Source organism: Cyprinus carpio, unplaced genomic scaffold (genome assembly GCF_018340385.1).
Source record: "Cyprinus carpio isolate SPL01 unplaced genomic scaffold, ASM1834038v1 S000006637, whole genome shotgun sequence".
In the NCBI taxonomy this organism is placed as follows: domain Eukaryota; kingdom Metazoa; phylum Chordata; class Actinopteri; order Cypriniformes; family Cyprinidae; genus Cyprinus; species Cyprinus carpio.
In genome coordinates, this window is record NW_024879266.1 from 216,365 (window position 1) to 234,693 (window position 18,329).

General features: G+C 35.1%; 1 protein-coding gene across 1 annotated transcript in view; it reads right to left on the reverse strand.

The window, feature by feature from the left end:
* LOC109068069 (transmembrane protein 132C-like) overlaps positions 1-17,606 on the reverse strand; it is a 29,582-nt gene extending 11,976 nt beyond the window's left edge. The window contains exons 1-2 of the mRNA XM_042755099.1: positions 17,495-17,606; positions 4,314-4,522 (exon numbers count right to left, since the gene is read on the reverse strand). Of these exons, the coding sequence (XP_042611033.1) occupies positions 4,314-4,480 (167 nt within the window). The 5' untranslated portion in view covers positions 4,481-4,522; positions 17,495-17,606. The remainder of the gene's footprint in view (positions 1-4,313; positions 4,523-17,494) is intronic.
* Between the last annotated feature and the right edge of the window lie 723 nt (positions 17,607-18,329).

Consider the following 18,329-nt stretch of genomic DNA (forward strand, 5'->3'; position numbering starts at 1 on the left):
TGCATTATTGCCACAAGACTGCAACATTAAGAGGAACTTTGGGGCTCTGTCAATGAATCAGAATATGATTGCATCAGGTGGCCATCTTGTTAGATGTTCTCTGAGATTTGAGGCTGTCTGGAGGACGGCAATCGAGCCCCCTCATTACAGTCCACTAGAGCCACACTGACAGACAACCCCCCCTACCAGCGAAGACTCAGACCTATGAGATCCTGCTGCTGTAGAGCTTTGTCACTTGTCTCATTTAAGTCCAACTTAACCTAGTGTTGTCCAAAAATCGTCATTATATACTGATTACATTGTCCTTAATTTCAACAGAGATTTCAAATCAGTGCATGACATACAGTAGATTGCAAACACACAATACTGAAGGTACCAGCAAAAAAATGATCTAGATTTTTACATTTCCTTCAGAAAGTTAATCATTTGTAATAGTAACAACATTTTGGGTTGGAGAATAATAAAGAACAGTAATAATAACTATGTTTGCCAATGAAAATAATCAACTATAGCACAATAAATCTAAATAAAAACCAAAATGAAAAATACTATTTATATTCAAAACTTGTAATACATAGAATTATTCGATTTTATAGTATATTGTGAGTTTCTTCTGGGATTTTTAGCAAGTTTAGTTGGTGATTGGTCAATTAAACATATAGCCCCACCCCAAACGCACACCATTGGTTGAGCTGTTACAGTGTCAGAATGGTCAGGAGGCTCAAAACAAACAAAACTATACAAACAACTATATCAAACATATAGCACCACAGAGATACGGTGTTATGGTATGGTAACACTGGTGAAAATTCAGCAAAATTTTGTAGGAAAAAAAAAAGTCCATTGTCTATTGTCAGTGTAGTGTAGCAAAGTATGAGGCACCATTTACACACAAGTCACTTTCAAACCAAGCAAATTTCTGCTGGTCAGTGACCCATTTGAACCTGTTGTGAAATCTGTGATATTATATTAAAATGACTGGATTTCATCTTTACCACTGTAAAACATACACATTTCAACTTTAACAGTGCTTGACTTTTAATATGAAGGTTGTTTATGTAGAGTTAGATGCACAAACACTTATTCTAAATGTAATGTTAGAAACCCACACATAAACAGAAATGCATAACAAGCAGGTTGATGTAAAAACAAAGAAGTATGAAGCAATTAGCATTCGATATTCATTGTGTGTGTGTGTATATATATATATATATATATATAATATATATATATATATATATATATAGAGAGAGAGAGAGAGAGAGAGAGAGAGAGAGAGAGAGAGAGAGGCACCTCATTAGCAATAAACAGCTTTACACTGTGTAAATAAATCACAAAACGATCTATAATGAAAACATGGACTTAATCTAACAAACCAGTATACCATGAGTTACTTTGGTAGTAGTACAGTGTGTGCAAACCATGAGGCAGTGTACACAAATAGTGATGTCATAAGGGGCCACCACACTGGGTCAAAGGCCCCTGTTACCTGCTTTGGGGGTCTTGCACTGCAAAAATTCATTTAAATAAGAGATTTTGCAGAACTAAACAGATAATACCACATCACTGTAACCACACTCTTCCTCCCAGAACTGTCAGTCTGCTGATCTAATTACCCTGTTGAAAAAAAAAAAAAACAGCATATGCTGTTTAGGTATGTTTTGAAGTATGGCAGCCGGTTTGAGCTGGTTTAAGCTGGTTCTTAATTGGTCATGAGCTGGTCCTAAGCAACTAGCTCCTGCTCAGGACCATCTTAAATCATCTCAAACCAGCTGCCTTGCTTTTAAAACATACCTAACCAATTTTTTCAACAGGGTATTTTGCCAACAATTTTTTTTTTAAGTCAAGCCAACAGTATGCATGTCAGGTACTTCACTTATGGTGTTGAAAAGTTGAGCAGAGAAGTTTGGGAAGGAATGCCACTGCACAATGTATGGGTCTCCCGTCTGGCTTTGCTCAACCTCTCAATGAATCTGTATTGTTAATGTCTCAAGAGCTTCCCTCAAACTCCTGGAGTCTGGATTCACAATCCACAAAGCTACATGTACACACAGAGCAACCCACTGGGAACATGAAGTTTCACCTATGAAGAGCTTCATATTTTATATTCTCTATTCTCAGCTTCTCATACACATTGTGAATCATTGTGCCACATGGGACATATGGAAATGGAGACATAGAGAAAACTGTCTCCACACAGGAAATCATATATATTGACTTTATTCTATTTTGAATTCACAAGCCCAAGTGGTTCCTTGTGGGTTATAAGGAAAGAGATGAAATGTATCCCTATACTTCAGGTTTGAATGACAATAAAAAATTGCATCCAAGAGCATTTGCAATAGGTTTAAAATGATCAAGTCCCTGTAATGTGGCTGTTTCATAACTCAAGGATTTCGTACTTTTACAGATTCGCAGACTTTTAACCAATGCAGGAATTCTCTTAAAAACAATGAAAACTTCAATTAATAACAATAACAACCCTAATTGCTTTACATAATGCGTATTTATAATTAGAAATGTCAAAGGTTTGTGACCTTTGTGTGAATTAAATCATTATGAATGCTAAATATGAACTTTTGATCTATAAGCATTATATAATGATTGGAAATGAAATAAATGTAAGCTGTAGTGTTATTAATTCTTAATGGAGCTCAACAGTGTCCACTCTGGAATTCACATTCATTTTCCCCATAAGAAAGTTTTCTAGAAAAAGGTCCAAGTGCAACAAACCAACCAGATGTGAGATGTATCACAACATTATTTGATTCTAAGCCAAGGATGAGGCCTATTACATCCTTTGTATCACGTCCTTTGTCCTATCACAGATTACTGTGCTGCCCGACATAGAGTTTGTTTAATGGTTTCACTAAGCTGCTGGTAAGATCTGTTTCTCTGTGATTGCGTGGGGCTTCTCACATTCCTCCACTTCACCACTCACAGTACGAATCGATATGAGGATTTAAGTGCATTTTCACTTTAAAGTTTTAACTTTTTTTTTTTTTTAATCCTGTAAAATACTCAGGATTTACACAGAAAATTGTTGTTATTTGTCTTCATATATCTGATTATTTTGAAGGTTTCATGTGGTCGCTAGGGATAGAGATCTCCTTCTCTGTGCTATATTCACATTTTTTAAAACAATCATTGCAGCATTTTCTTAATTTTTCCCCCGATAAGTTTCTAACTGCAGGATTCCCAGCCTCTGTGTTTATAGAGCTGTCAATATTTATAAGCTGATCACAGAGACAGATGCAACCACAGATGCTATACAAAGTTTTTGCTTTTTCCCAACCAAAAATATAGAATAAATGAACTACATTTAGTTATTTATTTAAATACATTTTTAGGGCTGCCAAAGTTAACATTTTACCAAACCATTCAGTTTGACACTGGTAAACTGATAAAACATTTAATTCCATTTTTGGATAGTTCCTGCAAAAATGATAATTGTGCCAACATTTACTCACACTCATGTTGTTCTGGATCCACAAGGCATTCATTCATTTCCAAAACTCCAAAGAAGACCTTTTTAATGAAAACTGTGATATTTCTGTCCCACATTTGAAAGTCCATTCCAACAAAACTTTGACACTACAAAAATCGAAGTTTCAAAGTGCTTGTGTGATGAACAGGAACCATTAGGGTTTGTCCTCACAAATTCAAGCAAGTTCATCATAAAACACGATCCCTCCTCTTCAGAAGCCTTACACTAAACCACTCAATTCATATGGATTACTTTATGATGAACTTTTTGAAGCATTAAAATTTTGGTGGAATAGACTTTCGATGGAGGGACAGAAATCTCTCTGGTGTCTTTACAAATGTCTTCCATTTTTGTTTGGAAGATAAATGAAATCTTATGGATTTGAAGGGTGAGAAAATCATAGCAGAATTTTAAATTTTGGGTGAACTATTCCTTTAATGCATTTATACAATTTGAAAATATAACTGCTTAATTCTGTTCTGTTTGATAACTGAAGACCGGTCAATACAGGATGAACCTTTAAAGACGTAGGTGTCACTACTCAATGCACAAACACACACACACACACACACACACACACACACACACACACACACACACACACACACACACACACACACACACACACTGGCGACAGACCACCTCATGTAGATTCACAGGGCCTGGTTGAATCCTGGCCATAACAGATTGCAGACTGTGGGCTGGGATGTGTAGAACTCTGTGAGTGACAGGTGTTTGAATTCTGCTGAGTTTTCACTGAGCGAGCAGATTCAGTGTGGATCAACCGATCACTCAATATTTGCAGAATCCTACACAAGGTTCGTACCTCTGAGCGTTACTGTTTACGGGAATCCTCCAGCCTTTTATCTGACTGAGTTCCGTATCTGAAACTTCGATATGCAGAGGCAGTTTGGGAATCCAGACCTTGACCTCCAGCTGGGCCCTCAGGTAACCGTACGTGAAGTTCAGCAGCATTCGGACCCGTCCTCTCATCTCTTTGCCATTCACGTAGACATAATCACACCTGTCTGATACCTGAGAGCAGAAAATGAAAAAAATACGGATTGATCTTTTCAAGACACATTAGTGAACTTCACATTACTAAAATCAATACAATGCTTTTGAGCAAAAGACAAGGTACAGTATATCTGAAATGGATTGGCAGTGAAGTCTGACAATATTGGAAAATATTTTATTTTGAAGAGTCAGCCTTGACTCTCTGTCATAAGATATAAGTATCTGGTATCTGGTATAAGTATCTTCTTGAGTTATAGTTTAAATAAAAAGTCAGACCACAACATCCACCTACACAGATTTAGGTCATGATTAAATTTCCCAGGTCTTAACATTTTCTGGGGGGTATTTTTTATCTTGGCTTCCACAGTCCCTCAGTTGTTCTCATCTCTTTTAGTTGTTCTATTGGTTTCTACCTTTGAATGAAAAGATAAAAGCAGTACTGGCTCTATCCCATTTAACAGAGCACTACAGATGCCCAAGATGAAAACAGAACTTGTTATCTTAAGGTAAAAGACTGAAGGCATTACTGCATGTGTGTGTGGGGGGGTTTTGTTATAGTATGTAAACTAGATCATGAGCAGGTGATAAGAAGAGAAAAGTTTTTTTTTAAATATTTATGGGACAACACCATAAATCTACCTTGTCTAGAGCTGTCACCGTAATACTTATGAGTTCAACACCTCACTGTCTTTCCACTGACTACATCCACAACCGTGATCAAAGACCATAAGGGCAGAATTATGAGGAATGATCCTAATCTTATCTTGAGTGACGTAATAGTCGCATGAATTCTGATATGACCCAAATGTGAAGTGGCCCAAATCAGAATAGTAAAGATCAGATTCCACGTGGTTTGTGCTGTTCACACTTCAAGGAAAAATAAAAAGTCACATAAGAGCAAATAATGGATTTGGGCCACATTTTGCTGCAGTGTGAATGTAGCATTGATGTCTTTATGAAAATCTAAAAACATAAATATTTACACTACACTACCATTCAGAAGTTACTCACCAAGCCTACCTTAATTTGATTAAAAATACAATAAAAACGGTAATATTGTAAAATATTATTTTTATTCAGTATAACTCATCTATTGTAATATATTTTAAAATGTAATTTATTCCTGTGATGCAAAGCTAAATTTTCAACAGCCATTACATCAGTCACATGATCCTTCGGAAATAATTCTAACATGCTGATTTGCTGCTCAATAAACATTTATTTTTATGATTAATGTTGAAATGAGAAAATATTTTTGTTTAATTCTTTTTGTTTCAGGTTCTTTAATGAAAACAAAATTCAAAATAACAGCATTAATCGACATAGAAATCTTTTGAAACATTATACATGTCTGTACTGCACTTTTGATCAATTTATATGTCCTTGCTCAATAAAAGTCTGCATTTCTATCAATAAATAAATAAATAAATCTGACTGCCCCTGTCGTGACAGAAAAACAAATGTTTGCGTGTTAGTGTAAGTGTGCATGAGTTGGCAGCAAACAGCTAAGCCGGGGCCCACAAGTCACCTTTCTTTTCCAGATGGCTGCTGGAGAAATGGGCAGCACTTTAGTTAATAATGATGAGTAAATACAACAGCCTATTGCACGACACACACTCACAGAGAAGACAGAAGGGCGGCCTCATCCTCTTGACGAGGAGTTATGAGGCCACATTCCAAAACCATTCGTTTCATAAACGCTGGCAAAATTACTTGGCTCAGTGTTTCCTTCTGATGCAGACCTCAAATCACTATGACTGGCTCGGTCAGACTTTGATTCCTCTAACCAAGATCTGACAGGGATGGAAACTACTGAAGCAACACACACCATCAAAGTGTGGCCAGCAGCAGAAAGATAAAAGCATGCAAGAGCACACATACTCAAACACACATGCACACACTGATTTTGCAACATATGGCTGCAAACCCAAATTTTGTGCACCCGTTCTAATTAATTGAGCTCATAGGCTCTTTTTTATTTGTAAAAACATTTATGTTCCTATTTTTCTCATAAGGAATATTAAGTCTCAGTCTGTCAGGGTTTCAGAACTGCACAATCATTTCATGATCCCTGAAGAGCAATTAGAAGATCCAGATCTCGGCAATCTATGTTAAAATGCTCCATGTTTACAGTACACTGACTTTTTAAAAAGCATAAGAGGCACACATCCAATGATATTCCCATGTTAGAAATATATATATATATATATATATATATATATATATATATATATTTATATATAAAATTGTACAAAAAATTGTGACACTCAAGATGAAACATCATTTGGAGCCTTAAATAAATTTTTCTTTTTTAGCCATATATAGTGCACTTTTAGAAGAAAAGGTTCTATATAGAACCATAAAAGGGGTTCCAACCATGGGATCATTATTTGGATTCTTTTTTGTTATATTTTAATTAGATTGTAAGACTTAAACACCTCATATAGCTATTTTATCACTTAAACTGAAATAACAATAAGCATAACACATCAAGGTGTTGTGTGATCACTTAAGACACTTTTATTAGCATTTACAATGACAAGCAATATATAACACAGCAATTCACAGTGCAACAGTTACAGGGATTAACATAAATCCATTTTTCTTTATCTATTCACACTTTTCATTATTTTTACCTCTCTAGAATAGCACTTTCCCTTTTAGAAATATTGTTTTTCAACCCATCCAATATGTCAGTCACAAATATATGTTGATTGCTAGAATCCACAAAACAACAACAAAAAAACAAACAAACAATTGAATGTTAATTTGCACAAATAAAAACAAAAAAAAGAATTAAACATATAATAAATACTAATAAATACATAAGTAAAATCAGAATGTGAGAAGTTTGTCATCAAATAGTATATTAATGACAGTCTTATTTTGCATCTCACCACCAGGTCATTACCCTTTACCTTAAATAAATGCCAAGTATTTACTCCGCACTCTCCTATAAACCAAGTAGTCTAACTTTTTTTTTACAGTAAATTGATATGTTTCTGAAAAGGGAGCTAAATGACTATAATAGTATTGTTTTTAAATTCATAAAATGACTATAATAGTATTGTTTTTAAATTCATAAGTACAAGCATTAAATGTACATTTTACATTCAGATAAGCATAAACAAAAACAAAGGGCACATGACAATTCAGCATTGGGAAGGGCTAAATAGTGCTGAATGAAATTAACCGAGTGATGGCTTTTGTATGCTCCATAGTATTGAATAAAAAGTAGACAACACACAGATACTTCTGGCATCTCTGTGTTATTGGTTACGAGTAGGCTTGACATCCTAAGATGGGGATACAAGTCAGAGAAACATTTATTAGACCTATGGAGAGTACAGTACAACAGGAAAAATAAAGGAATCTCTCACAATTAAATCAAATCTTAAAAATTACTTGAATTAGAGAGGAGTGTGGTGTTTTAATCTGAATGTAGATAACCAAACAAGCAATGCTGCACTCCATAGTCAAAGCCTGCAGTGACAGTGCAAAATATTTATTTATTTATCAGTCAATCATAAGAACCTGCATGATAAAATGTGGAAAGTAGAAGAAATAAGACATCAGTAATTTAAGTTTCCCAAAGTTGGTACTGTGAGGAAAAAGAAATTGTGTACCTTTTGTGTTGTGTTGTAGCAAGTTGGTTATGTTTCCTCTGACTTCCAATTTTCAGCACTCTGATAAGGAGGTGGTAAAACTTTAAAAGTGCTCTCTGACAGAGGAACATCTACAACAACCAAATACAGTTTTTAGAATAATATACAATTACTTCAGTAAAACGAATAATTTACTATAACTGCAAACACCAAATACACATCTCAATCAGCTTCTCTCATTGTTCTTCTTGGGTTGAATTCATGTTTATAACGGCTGTCTGACGGTGATTTGACCGAAACTTTGACTGAAATGCGGCGCTTTGCAGACGGGACAAAATTGATCAGCGCATAGATACACGTTCAAGTTGTTTGCCATTTATGTCAAAGATCATTGTATGCATCTGTTTGGAGGAATGAGTTATAAGAGCCATTTAGAATCTAAATGAAACACTGAAACTTCAAACGGTATGAGCATGGTGCTCGTCAATAAAAGAGCTGTATGGCATCTTACATGACATGATAACTAACCTGCAGTCATGTTAGTTTGCTGATTAAATAGCAGACTATAGCGTGTAGGCCTACCTATTAATAAATGGATCAAACTTTACACAGATTGCTTTACACTGCTAGTACACTTCTACCTGATCAGTTTGTTGGTATAAATTAATAGGTTGATTCAGTAATAGTAGACTTAAATAAACCAGATAATTTAGATGTTAGGCCTTTTTTTTCAGTGTACAGGAACACGTGACAATTATTTTCTATTAAACTTGAGAGTGCAGACGTACATTTTAAGTTTATTCTCACAAATATAATTTAATATAATATTTTTAAATAGCCTAATGTGTAAAAATCTACATAAAACATGGTTTAGCCCAAAGAACCCTTTTGTGCCAAAAAAGGTTCTTTCTCCTTATATAGAATCTTTTTGGCATAAAGCATTCTTTGGAGTTGAGTAAAGAACCCTAGGGTTCTATAAAGAACCCCAAAGAACCTTTTTTCTAAGAGTGTGCTGACTGCATTCATCAATCTTCTAACTCTGTTACCCAAGTTGTACAGTGATTTTAATTAGTTTAATGCTACAAAATCAGACAAATATTTGATATTATATATATATATTTTATTTTTTTTTATTTTTCTTTTAATTACCAATTTTTTTTTTAGTTTCAGGCCTGTTTTTTTAGCCTCTATTCATGGAAAGTGGCTGTTCTTGAATAATGTCATTATGCAGGAAGTACTAAAAAATGCAAGAGTCCTGGCTTTGGCTGAACACTACACACACTCTCAAGAGCTGAGTGAGAGATCTAATCCAGCATCAGAACATCATGGTGTGTTGCTTTCTACACTTAAGGGTTGTTAGAGCTGTGAGGGTTTGTTTCATGCTTGTCTGATTGATAGAGTTGTCTGCTGTCAGAGTTTCCTATTGCTCTGGTTCCAAAGCTTTATCTCTGTTACTTCAACAAAGTCTGAGAGTGAAGATGCTTAGACAGTCTTCATAGGGCGGCCAAAGTTAAACTGTTGACGTGATGAATTAATAGATTTAACACTGTTATATATTTAACACAGCTAGCAACAGTGACCCCAAAAACTATTTGGACACTTCAGTGAATTTATAATAATATGTCACAATTCAGCCTTGCTGAGCATATGAGACTGTATGTTTCATTGCAACCGTTTACTAAAACGTAACCTTTAAGTAAATTCTAGCAAGTTCACTGCAATTGCTTTGATTAATACTGCACATTTCAAGTATTCCTACATCACTAACTCTTTCCAATGCTGTACGGCTCAAATCTACTGTTACGGACACACACAGGCACACAAACACAAAACACACAGGGCATCATCATTAATCACTGCCATAGACTGGGGAATCTCCCACCACAATGTTACAGCCATGACTATTCAGTCTGGAAAATTAACTACCCGTCAGACACTTCCAATCAAGCAGCCATCTGAGGAACGAGAAGGCCGGACCATAAACAGGCGGCTCATACATGTGTTTGACTGAGCAGGTCTGACAGCACAATTAACCGGGTCTTAAACTACAACTGTGTGGGTCCTCAGCGAAGGAGCGAGTTATTTATAATCAAAGGTGAAATACATCCACGAAAAGTACATTCAACTTTTACTTCCTACTGTTTATATTAAACACTTCATCTGCTACACTGGACATGGCTGGACTACTAATATAGCTCCACATTGACTGTCCATGTCACTCCTATTGGGAAAACCTGTAATCTAAACTCACCTTTTTATGCAGTCATCAGTTTTACCTGACTGGCTCCCAATAGTGCTTTACATCAAACTCACTGGCTCTACTGAAAGATTCCCAGATAACACTCCCCTGTGCACTCCATTCTATACAGCATCATGGTATGTGGCCCAAGAATCATTGATTCCTAATACACACACACACAAACCCACTCAAATACACACATACTGTTTTCACACAATGGTTTGGTCAATAAATTTCAGTTTTTATTGCAGATCCTTTGCAGACTTCCAGGTTTATATATATATATATATATATATATATATATATATATATATATACATATATATATATATATATATATATATATTTGAAGCACAAATGAAACATTTTATGTAACTGATTTCAGTAAACCTCAGTAAAATTAGACATATCAAAGTAACTCAAATGAACCTAATGTATTTAGCAATAGCACATATTAGCATGCTAAATGCAACTTTCTTGCATCAAATATACAGGTATGCAACATACATCACAAGAAAAAAAAACTATCAAAAAGCAACATCGGTCCACCCTTCCTTGAGCACAGCCTCCAGTTTTCACCACATTAACTCCCCAAACTCCAACATAACAGAAACTTCTAAAATCCAACATAATGGAACATTAAACATTAAGAGCAAAAAAAAGTATCTCCCTTTTCTCATCTTGCTCAAAAACACCTCAAATAATACATCATTTTAAGATTTACTCCTCATGCAGCGCATGCTGGGAACTTGAAATCCCATGCCCAGGTTCAGTTAATGCCAAAAACTATTCACATAGTCCCAACACAATTAAAATGAGTAAACTTCCATTTCACACATTTAAGCGGATTGCATGTGACAAAAACTTTATGAATTAAAAGTGTTGCATTAGCTCATCTAATAAAGTGAATTAAACAAGCAGAAAAATAGTTCACAAAGAACAAATATTAGAAAAAAATATATTAATATTATGCCAAATATATACAAAATCAGTTCAAAGGTTTGAGGTCTGTAAGAATAAATACTTGTATTCAGGTATGCATTAAATTGATCAAAAGTGACAGTGAGACTTATATTGTTACTAAAAATTACCAATAAACACTGTTCTTTCTTAAAAACTGAAAGAAAATGTACCATGTCTCCACAAAATACTAAGTAGCACAATTGTTTTCAGCATTGTTAAAAATAAGAAGCTATTTTAAATTGTAATAATATTTAAGAATATTACTGATTTTACTGTAATTTTGATCAAATAAATGCAGCTTTGCTGAGCATAAGAGACTCTTTTCAAAAATATTTTATAAAATCTCACAAACTCCAAACCCCAAAATACAGTATTTTTCTGAATTTCATACAACCAAGTAAAGAGGATCCAAAGTTAACTCTTACCAATCAACAAATGTGATGGATATTTAGAAAAGGTAAATAAAATAGCTTTACTGCCAGTTGACTTTTTATGAAGCGTCACGGTAAATGGTTTATTTTATTTTATTTTTATTTATTTTTTGCATCGAAAAACTTTGGTCTGTTTTTAAGACACTTTTCACTTTTTATGCACTTTCTTCACCTTGTAGATGTTAAATTAAAGTAATTTTTGCCTTGGTTTAATTGTTTGTCTTACAGTGTGTGGACAATTTTGGTATTTTGATCTATTTATTTTTTAAATAAGCAATATCACATCAATTACATTAAGGAAAAAAAGTAAAAAAAAAACAAAACAAAAAAAAAAAGTAAAAGTATAAAGTAAAAAATATTAAGGCTATTAGGAAGAAAAATGGCAGAAAAAAAAAAACTAAAAACAAGCAACTGCTCTGAAGACATCGTGTTTTGGATATGTATGAAGTGCTCTTCTTCATACATGTACAAATGTCAAGTGCACTTAGAGGAATCTCAAAACTGAAATATGATGAGTGAGAATTACATACTTTAATCAAGGTCAACTATCAAACACTCGTATATGCTCTTGAAGTTCTTAGAAGTTGGAAATTGTTCCAGCTGTTTTTGACAAGATTGAAAGAACTTCAGGCGCTTTGATTTAAAGTTGATGTCAGAATAACCTTACTTGCCAGCGTTCTCACTGTTTGTGACAAAATCAGAAGACATGTTGTATTTACAGGCTGCACTTCAGACATATTGAGTTGTGTGCTAGTAACAGACACAGACTGCTACTCAAGCAGGTTACATCAGTAAAACAGATCAAACAAAGCCAACATCAAGTCTGGAAACATGTAGAATCTGTGACCTCATGTCAGCAAACAACTGCTTCGCAATTTATTTATTTAAATAAAGCTCTCTTGTAAGTATTTTAGAATGCACAAATGCAGGGCCATTTCTAGCCATTTTTGACGCCCTAGGCAAAATTCCTATTGGCGCCCCCCATCCAACTCAAAATAACATAAAACTGATTATGTTTAAGTATTAACGCAAATATAATATGTTATATCTTAAGTGAACAATTGGGAAACTGTTTGGATGTGTAACATTATATTGGATCCATGCATTATACTATATTAATACAGGCTGTCTGTCGCATTAATGTTAATCACACGATAAAAAAAAAGAAGGAATCACTCACTGCCCCTGACTGAACTGCGTTTGTAGCTTTAATAATCCGTTTATTTGTAATGAACACACTTAAGTGATTTTTACATTTTTTTTTTTTCTTACTTGAATGCTTATGTTTAGATGTAAAATGAAAAAGTTTTACACTATATTACACTATTCACTTTTTTCTTTGTTAGCCTATATTTGTTCTTTTTTTGCATCAGTTAACAATAAAGATACAATAAAAAATAGCTAATATTAATCTAGTAATGCTTATTAAGAAAAGAAGTGGGGGGAAAGATGTAATGTTGCTAGGTGATTTTGCTTTGGACTCTTCAGAAAAAAAAAAGTTTTTCTCTAAATTTACTTTGTTGACTCCATTGACTTCAAACAGGTGTAGCTCAGTAATTTGTCATCCAATTCCAACAAATTATACATCATTTTGAAGGTATTTTAATGTAAAAATCAAATCAAATCATTTTTTTTTGAAAATGTGCTCATTGTGACACATTTTGCTAGCCTGATCAGTGGCATAAAAGTAATCAGAATGCAGCTATTTACAGTATTTCTGTTTCTCATGTTACACGTGAACTTCCCCTTTAAATAACATGACTATCTGCCCTCTATGTGTATGACGTCACTCCCTTTAAGCACTTTTAGAAGTGAATGAATTGATTCAGCATTTTGACACTTCCATAAGGATGCGTTAAATTCGACAATGCAGTTTAATAAAAGATGTATTGATCTTGTGACTTACAGAATTTTACTTTACCAACATTTTTTTAATTGGCTGTTAAAATTTTATATGGGAATATTACATGACACTGATCCTTTAACAATGCATTTGTGCAAAAACCCATACCTTTTGGAACAATTTCGCAACATGATTTCTCGACTGCCACAAATACTGTCTAAACAAAATACTGATTTTGTGCATTTTTTACTGTACCATTATTTTAAATTGGCCTTTGAACTTAGCTGTATTGCATGGCAAAAAAAAAACACGTTACCTTGCCAAACCACTGACAGATCCCATTGATCTAATGGAGTTTTGAGCGCTCCAAATGCAAACTTTGCATGCAACAATTGACAGTGATCTAAAGCAATGTGCATACAGGCATCATCAGATTGACAGTACTCTAGCGAGTCCAGACCAATGATGTTGGGGGATCCAGTGGGACAGCAATCATATTTCAGGGTGGCTGTTCCACTCTTAAGCACAACCCTGATAAATATAGTGCCAGTGTGTACACTCATTGGTGCCCCTCCAGCTGGTGGCGCCCTAGGTGACCGTCTAGTTCGCCTATGCCTAGAAACAGTACTGCACAATGCATAACTAGTGTGCTTTCACCAATTGTAGCACTGCTAAATCATTAATAAAGATAAAAATGCTAATGTTTTCTATTTAGCATGTAAGAACATGATATAATGCAGCACAGTATAGCTATTCAGCATTTTGGCACTGTCGCTTGAGCTAAAGAGATTGTGTTATTTAGTCTATTATGCATTACATTTATTTTCTTTTACTATCTATTGTTGTGGCTACAGGCAGGCTGATGGGTTTCTGTATTAAATTAACTGGGAGAAAATGATACAAACAGTACATAATGATCCAATATCCAAATTGGTGGTCATGATATAGGAAGAAAATTGCTTCCACCCCTTCACTCTCTGGAGAAACAAAAATAATTTCCAATCTTTCACCCTTCTTATAATAAAGCATCAGTCTCTGAGGAAATAGAAAATTCATATCAAAATGGTTATCTTTCTATCCCAATACAGTGATTGTGATCCAAGCAGATCGTTTAGTGTGTACGCCATACGTTATTTAGCTACAATGCCACACTTGTATATTACATTAATCCCAAATAGTTAAAATGATTTGTCATTCTGCTCAAGTTTCATAGAGATATTTTCACATAGCCAGCTAAGGTTTGATTGAGAAACTGCAATACTTTATTATATGCTATATTTCCATAGCATGTTATTATTCTAAAAGTACTGTAAGTGAACTACTGAAATAATTTGTTTAAATTAGTATTCTGGGCTGAAGGTGATTGTGTGTAGCCTTTCATATCAGACGAAAAATCTCCACAATAGCAAAATATTTTGACAAAAAAAAAAAAAAAAAAACATTGTTACATTTACAGTTTTTAGGTATTATGGGATAGCAAGCTGGTGCCAACCAATTTTTTATTTATTTATTTTTTTTTTTTACTGTGGAATTTTTAAAGAGCAGGTGATGAATCATGTTTTGCAGTGCACTATTCTAGTCAGGCCACATAAAGGAGATCTGTGAAGCTGCAGTATGTAATTTCTGTACCTCAAGCATCACTAAATAATGACTGGTTTTACAAACACTCCCCTGTCTTTGGTTAAGTTAACAGTTCAAAGTTAAGTTTTAAAGTGGAGGGACACTCTGACTGCAGGCTAAATATGTGCTTCATGAGGTGACATCTAAATGACCTGGTAATATTAGCTGGTTATTTAATGAGCAAATCAGCCTGACTAAATTGGATTAAACCAACGGAAGTCATTTTAAGAATCATATCAGGTAGAAATAGCTCCTTAAGGTAATAACTGCATATTCCATTTTCATGGCATCCAAAGTATATTTGCACATCTTCAACTACAGTATGAACTGGGATAAGCTAAAACTTTTACTCATGAGTCATGAATATGAATGAAATGTTAGGCCAAACACTGGATTATTGCAGTCTATGTAAACATATACAACGTTTCGATCATATTTCAGGGTGGCTGTTCCACTCTTTAGCACAACCCTGATAAATATATCAGCTGGTGGCGCCCTAGGTGACCGTCTAGTTCACCTATGCCTAGTTCGCCTAGGTCACCTAGGGCGCCACCAGCTGGAGTGGCACCAATGAGTGTACACACTGGCACTATATTTATCAGGGTTGTGCTAAAGAGTGGAACAGCCACCCTGAAATATGATCGAAACGTTATGTTTACATAGACTGCAATAATCCAGTGTTTGGCCTAACATTTCATTCATATTCATGACTCATGAGTAAAAGATTTAGCTTATGTCAGTCTATGTAAACATAACGTTTCGATCATTTGCATGTGACCAAAGCCTTTAATGCTTTTAAGAGAGAGTTTTAGCTGAAGCACAGCTGTGTTTTTAACTGTGAAGAAATACACTGAAATTAGCAATTAAAAACATTCTTACGAATGTCGTCGGCATTAAATCACTCCCACAGTGGAAGCTGATTGCGTATAAGTCTTTTGGGTCATTTAAAATGAGAGAATTTCATGTCTAAACAACCTCAACTTAGGCCTGTCAAACACAAAATTACCATCTCTAGAAAAAAATCGTCTTGTTTAGAAACAAGCTTCAGCAGATTTCGTCTCAGGCGTAATCAAACATATGATAATTATATACGCTATGATTGAATCTGAGCTCATATGTGACCGAGCTCCAGCTGGAGGCATTTGATAGAAACCCAAAAAGACAAGAATTATAGAAAATTATAGATACACAACGGTCAGTGGAACTCTTGTGAATAAGAAGTGTGCCTAATTGTATTCAATGTGCACTTGCAGTGTACTTCAAATCTTGTGAATGTGCCGTAAGAATGAGAGTCCAAACTGCTGATAAAAACATCACAATAATCCACACGACTCCAGTCTAGTCTGCACTACTCCAGTCCATCAATTATTGTCTTGTGAAGTGAAAAGCTGTGTGTTTTGTAATAAACAAATCCATCAATAATGTTTTACTTCCAGGTTAAAATATGAGTCCTTTATCCATAATATTGCTTTCTCTAGTGAAAAAAGTCTTGTCTGAATCACAAGACAATGGTTTAAAGTTAAATATGATGGATTTGTTTCTTACAAATATGCAGCTTTTTGATTTACAGGACAATAATTGATGGACTTGAGTGGTGTGGAGTAAGTGTGAATTATTGTAATGTTTATATCAGCTGTATGGACTCTCATTCTGACGGCACCCATTCACTGCAGAGGATCCACAGGTGAGCAAGATTCTCCAAATCTGTTCCAATAAAGAAACAAACTCATCTACAAATTGAGTAAATTGTCAGCAAATGTCCAAATTTGCGTGAACTATTCCTGAGTGTCCAAAAACATTACTTTCAGTTCACACTTACTGTATATGATGTCTGTAATAAGTACTCTTTTTGCTAATGTATACTCCTTATTCACAAGGGACAACACATGACACTTGCCAGCTTGTTGTAACATGCTGATATAGAAATAGAGAAATGGATCTCTATTAAACAAGTGTCAGAGCGAGAACAGACAGGTGGAGGAGGACGGATGACTGAGGACTGTCACTGAGATGCATTTTCTTTGAGATTTTCCAACAGATCCATTCACGTTCAGATTGATTCTTGAAGCATTTTTTTTTTTTACAATTCTAATAAGTATCCCGACATGATGAACAATTATCACCTCCATTAATCATTGGAAAAACCTCATTAGAAATGAATGAAATTTATTGTCAGCTTCATTTGAATACTATCATATTGATTAAAAGTCAACATGACACAACATGCTTTGGTTTTTTCATGTGAGTGAATCATTACGATTGAAGAGGACTGACAGTCAGAGGACTGACCTTAACCACGTCTTCATCAGTGGACTGGCACTGCACAGCGTCTGACACGTCTGTAACCGTCCCGTCTGTGCCCACCGTCACCACCTTCACCGGCCACACGCCACCGTCTTCCCGTTTCAGCACTGCGGTGTTCAGGATCTCTGTTTCCTGCAAGCACAGACACAAGAAACATCTGAAATTTCTGACTGACTTCATCTATCTATCATTTGTTCGTTTGTTTGTTTGTTCGTTCGTTGGTTCATTCATTCATTCAGACCATCCTTCATTTATTTTTTCAGTCCTTCCCACATTTGTTCATTCATCAATCATTATTTTCTTCTTCTCCTTCAGTCCTTTTTAACTTTATTTTTAACTTTATTCCTCCTTCCTTCCATCCTACTTTCTACAGTACATCCCCCAGTGAAGATGACATGAAGTGAGAGAGGGGCTACAAAATTACTTTACAAAAGAAGCAGAAGAGAAGACGTCTAAGAGCAGAGGATGAAGGGGGTGGGGTAGAGGGGTAATGTTTGGGGAGCGGGTTCATTAGAAGAGAAACAGCCCGAGTCCTTAACCTTTCAGCCACGGAGACACACTGTTTCAGACAACCACATAATTGAGCCCATTACAGTCAGCATGAGAAACTCAGCCCCCATTGTGCCATCCCTGAGAGACAGGCAGACGTGGGTAATGTAGTCAATTTACCTCATTAGCAGATCACTTTCAATTAAACAATCTGCTTGCCCTCAATGTCCAACAGCGGCAGTGCGGTTACTGCAATCAGACGGTATTCATTCACTGTAAGCGCTGTCTTTCCATCCTCATTTCTTTCTCTTTAATTGGCTCTTTTATAAGA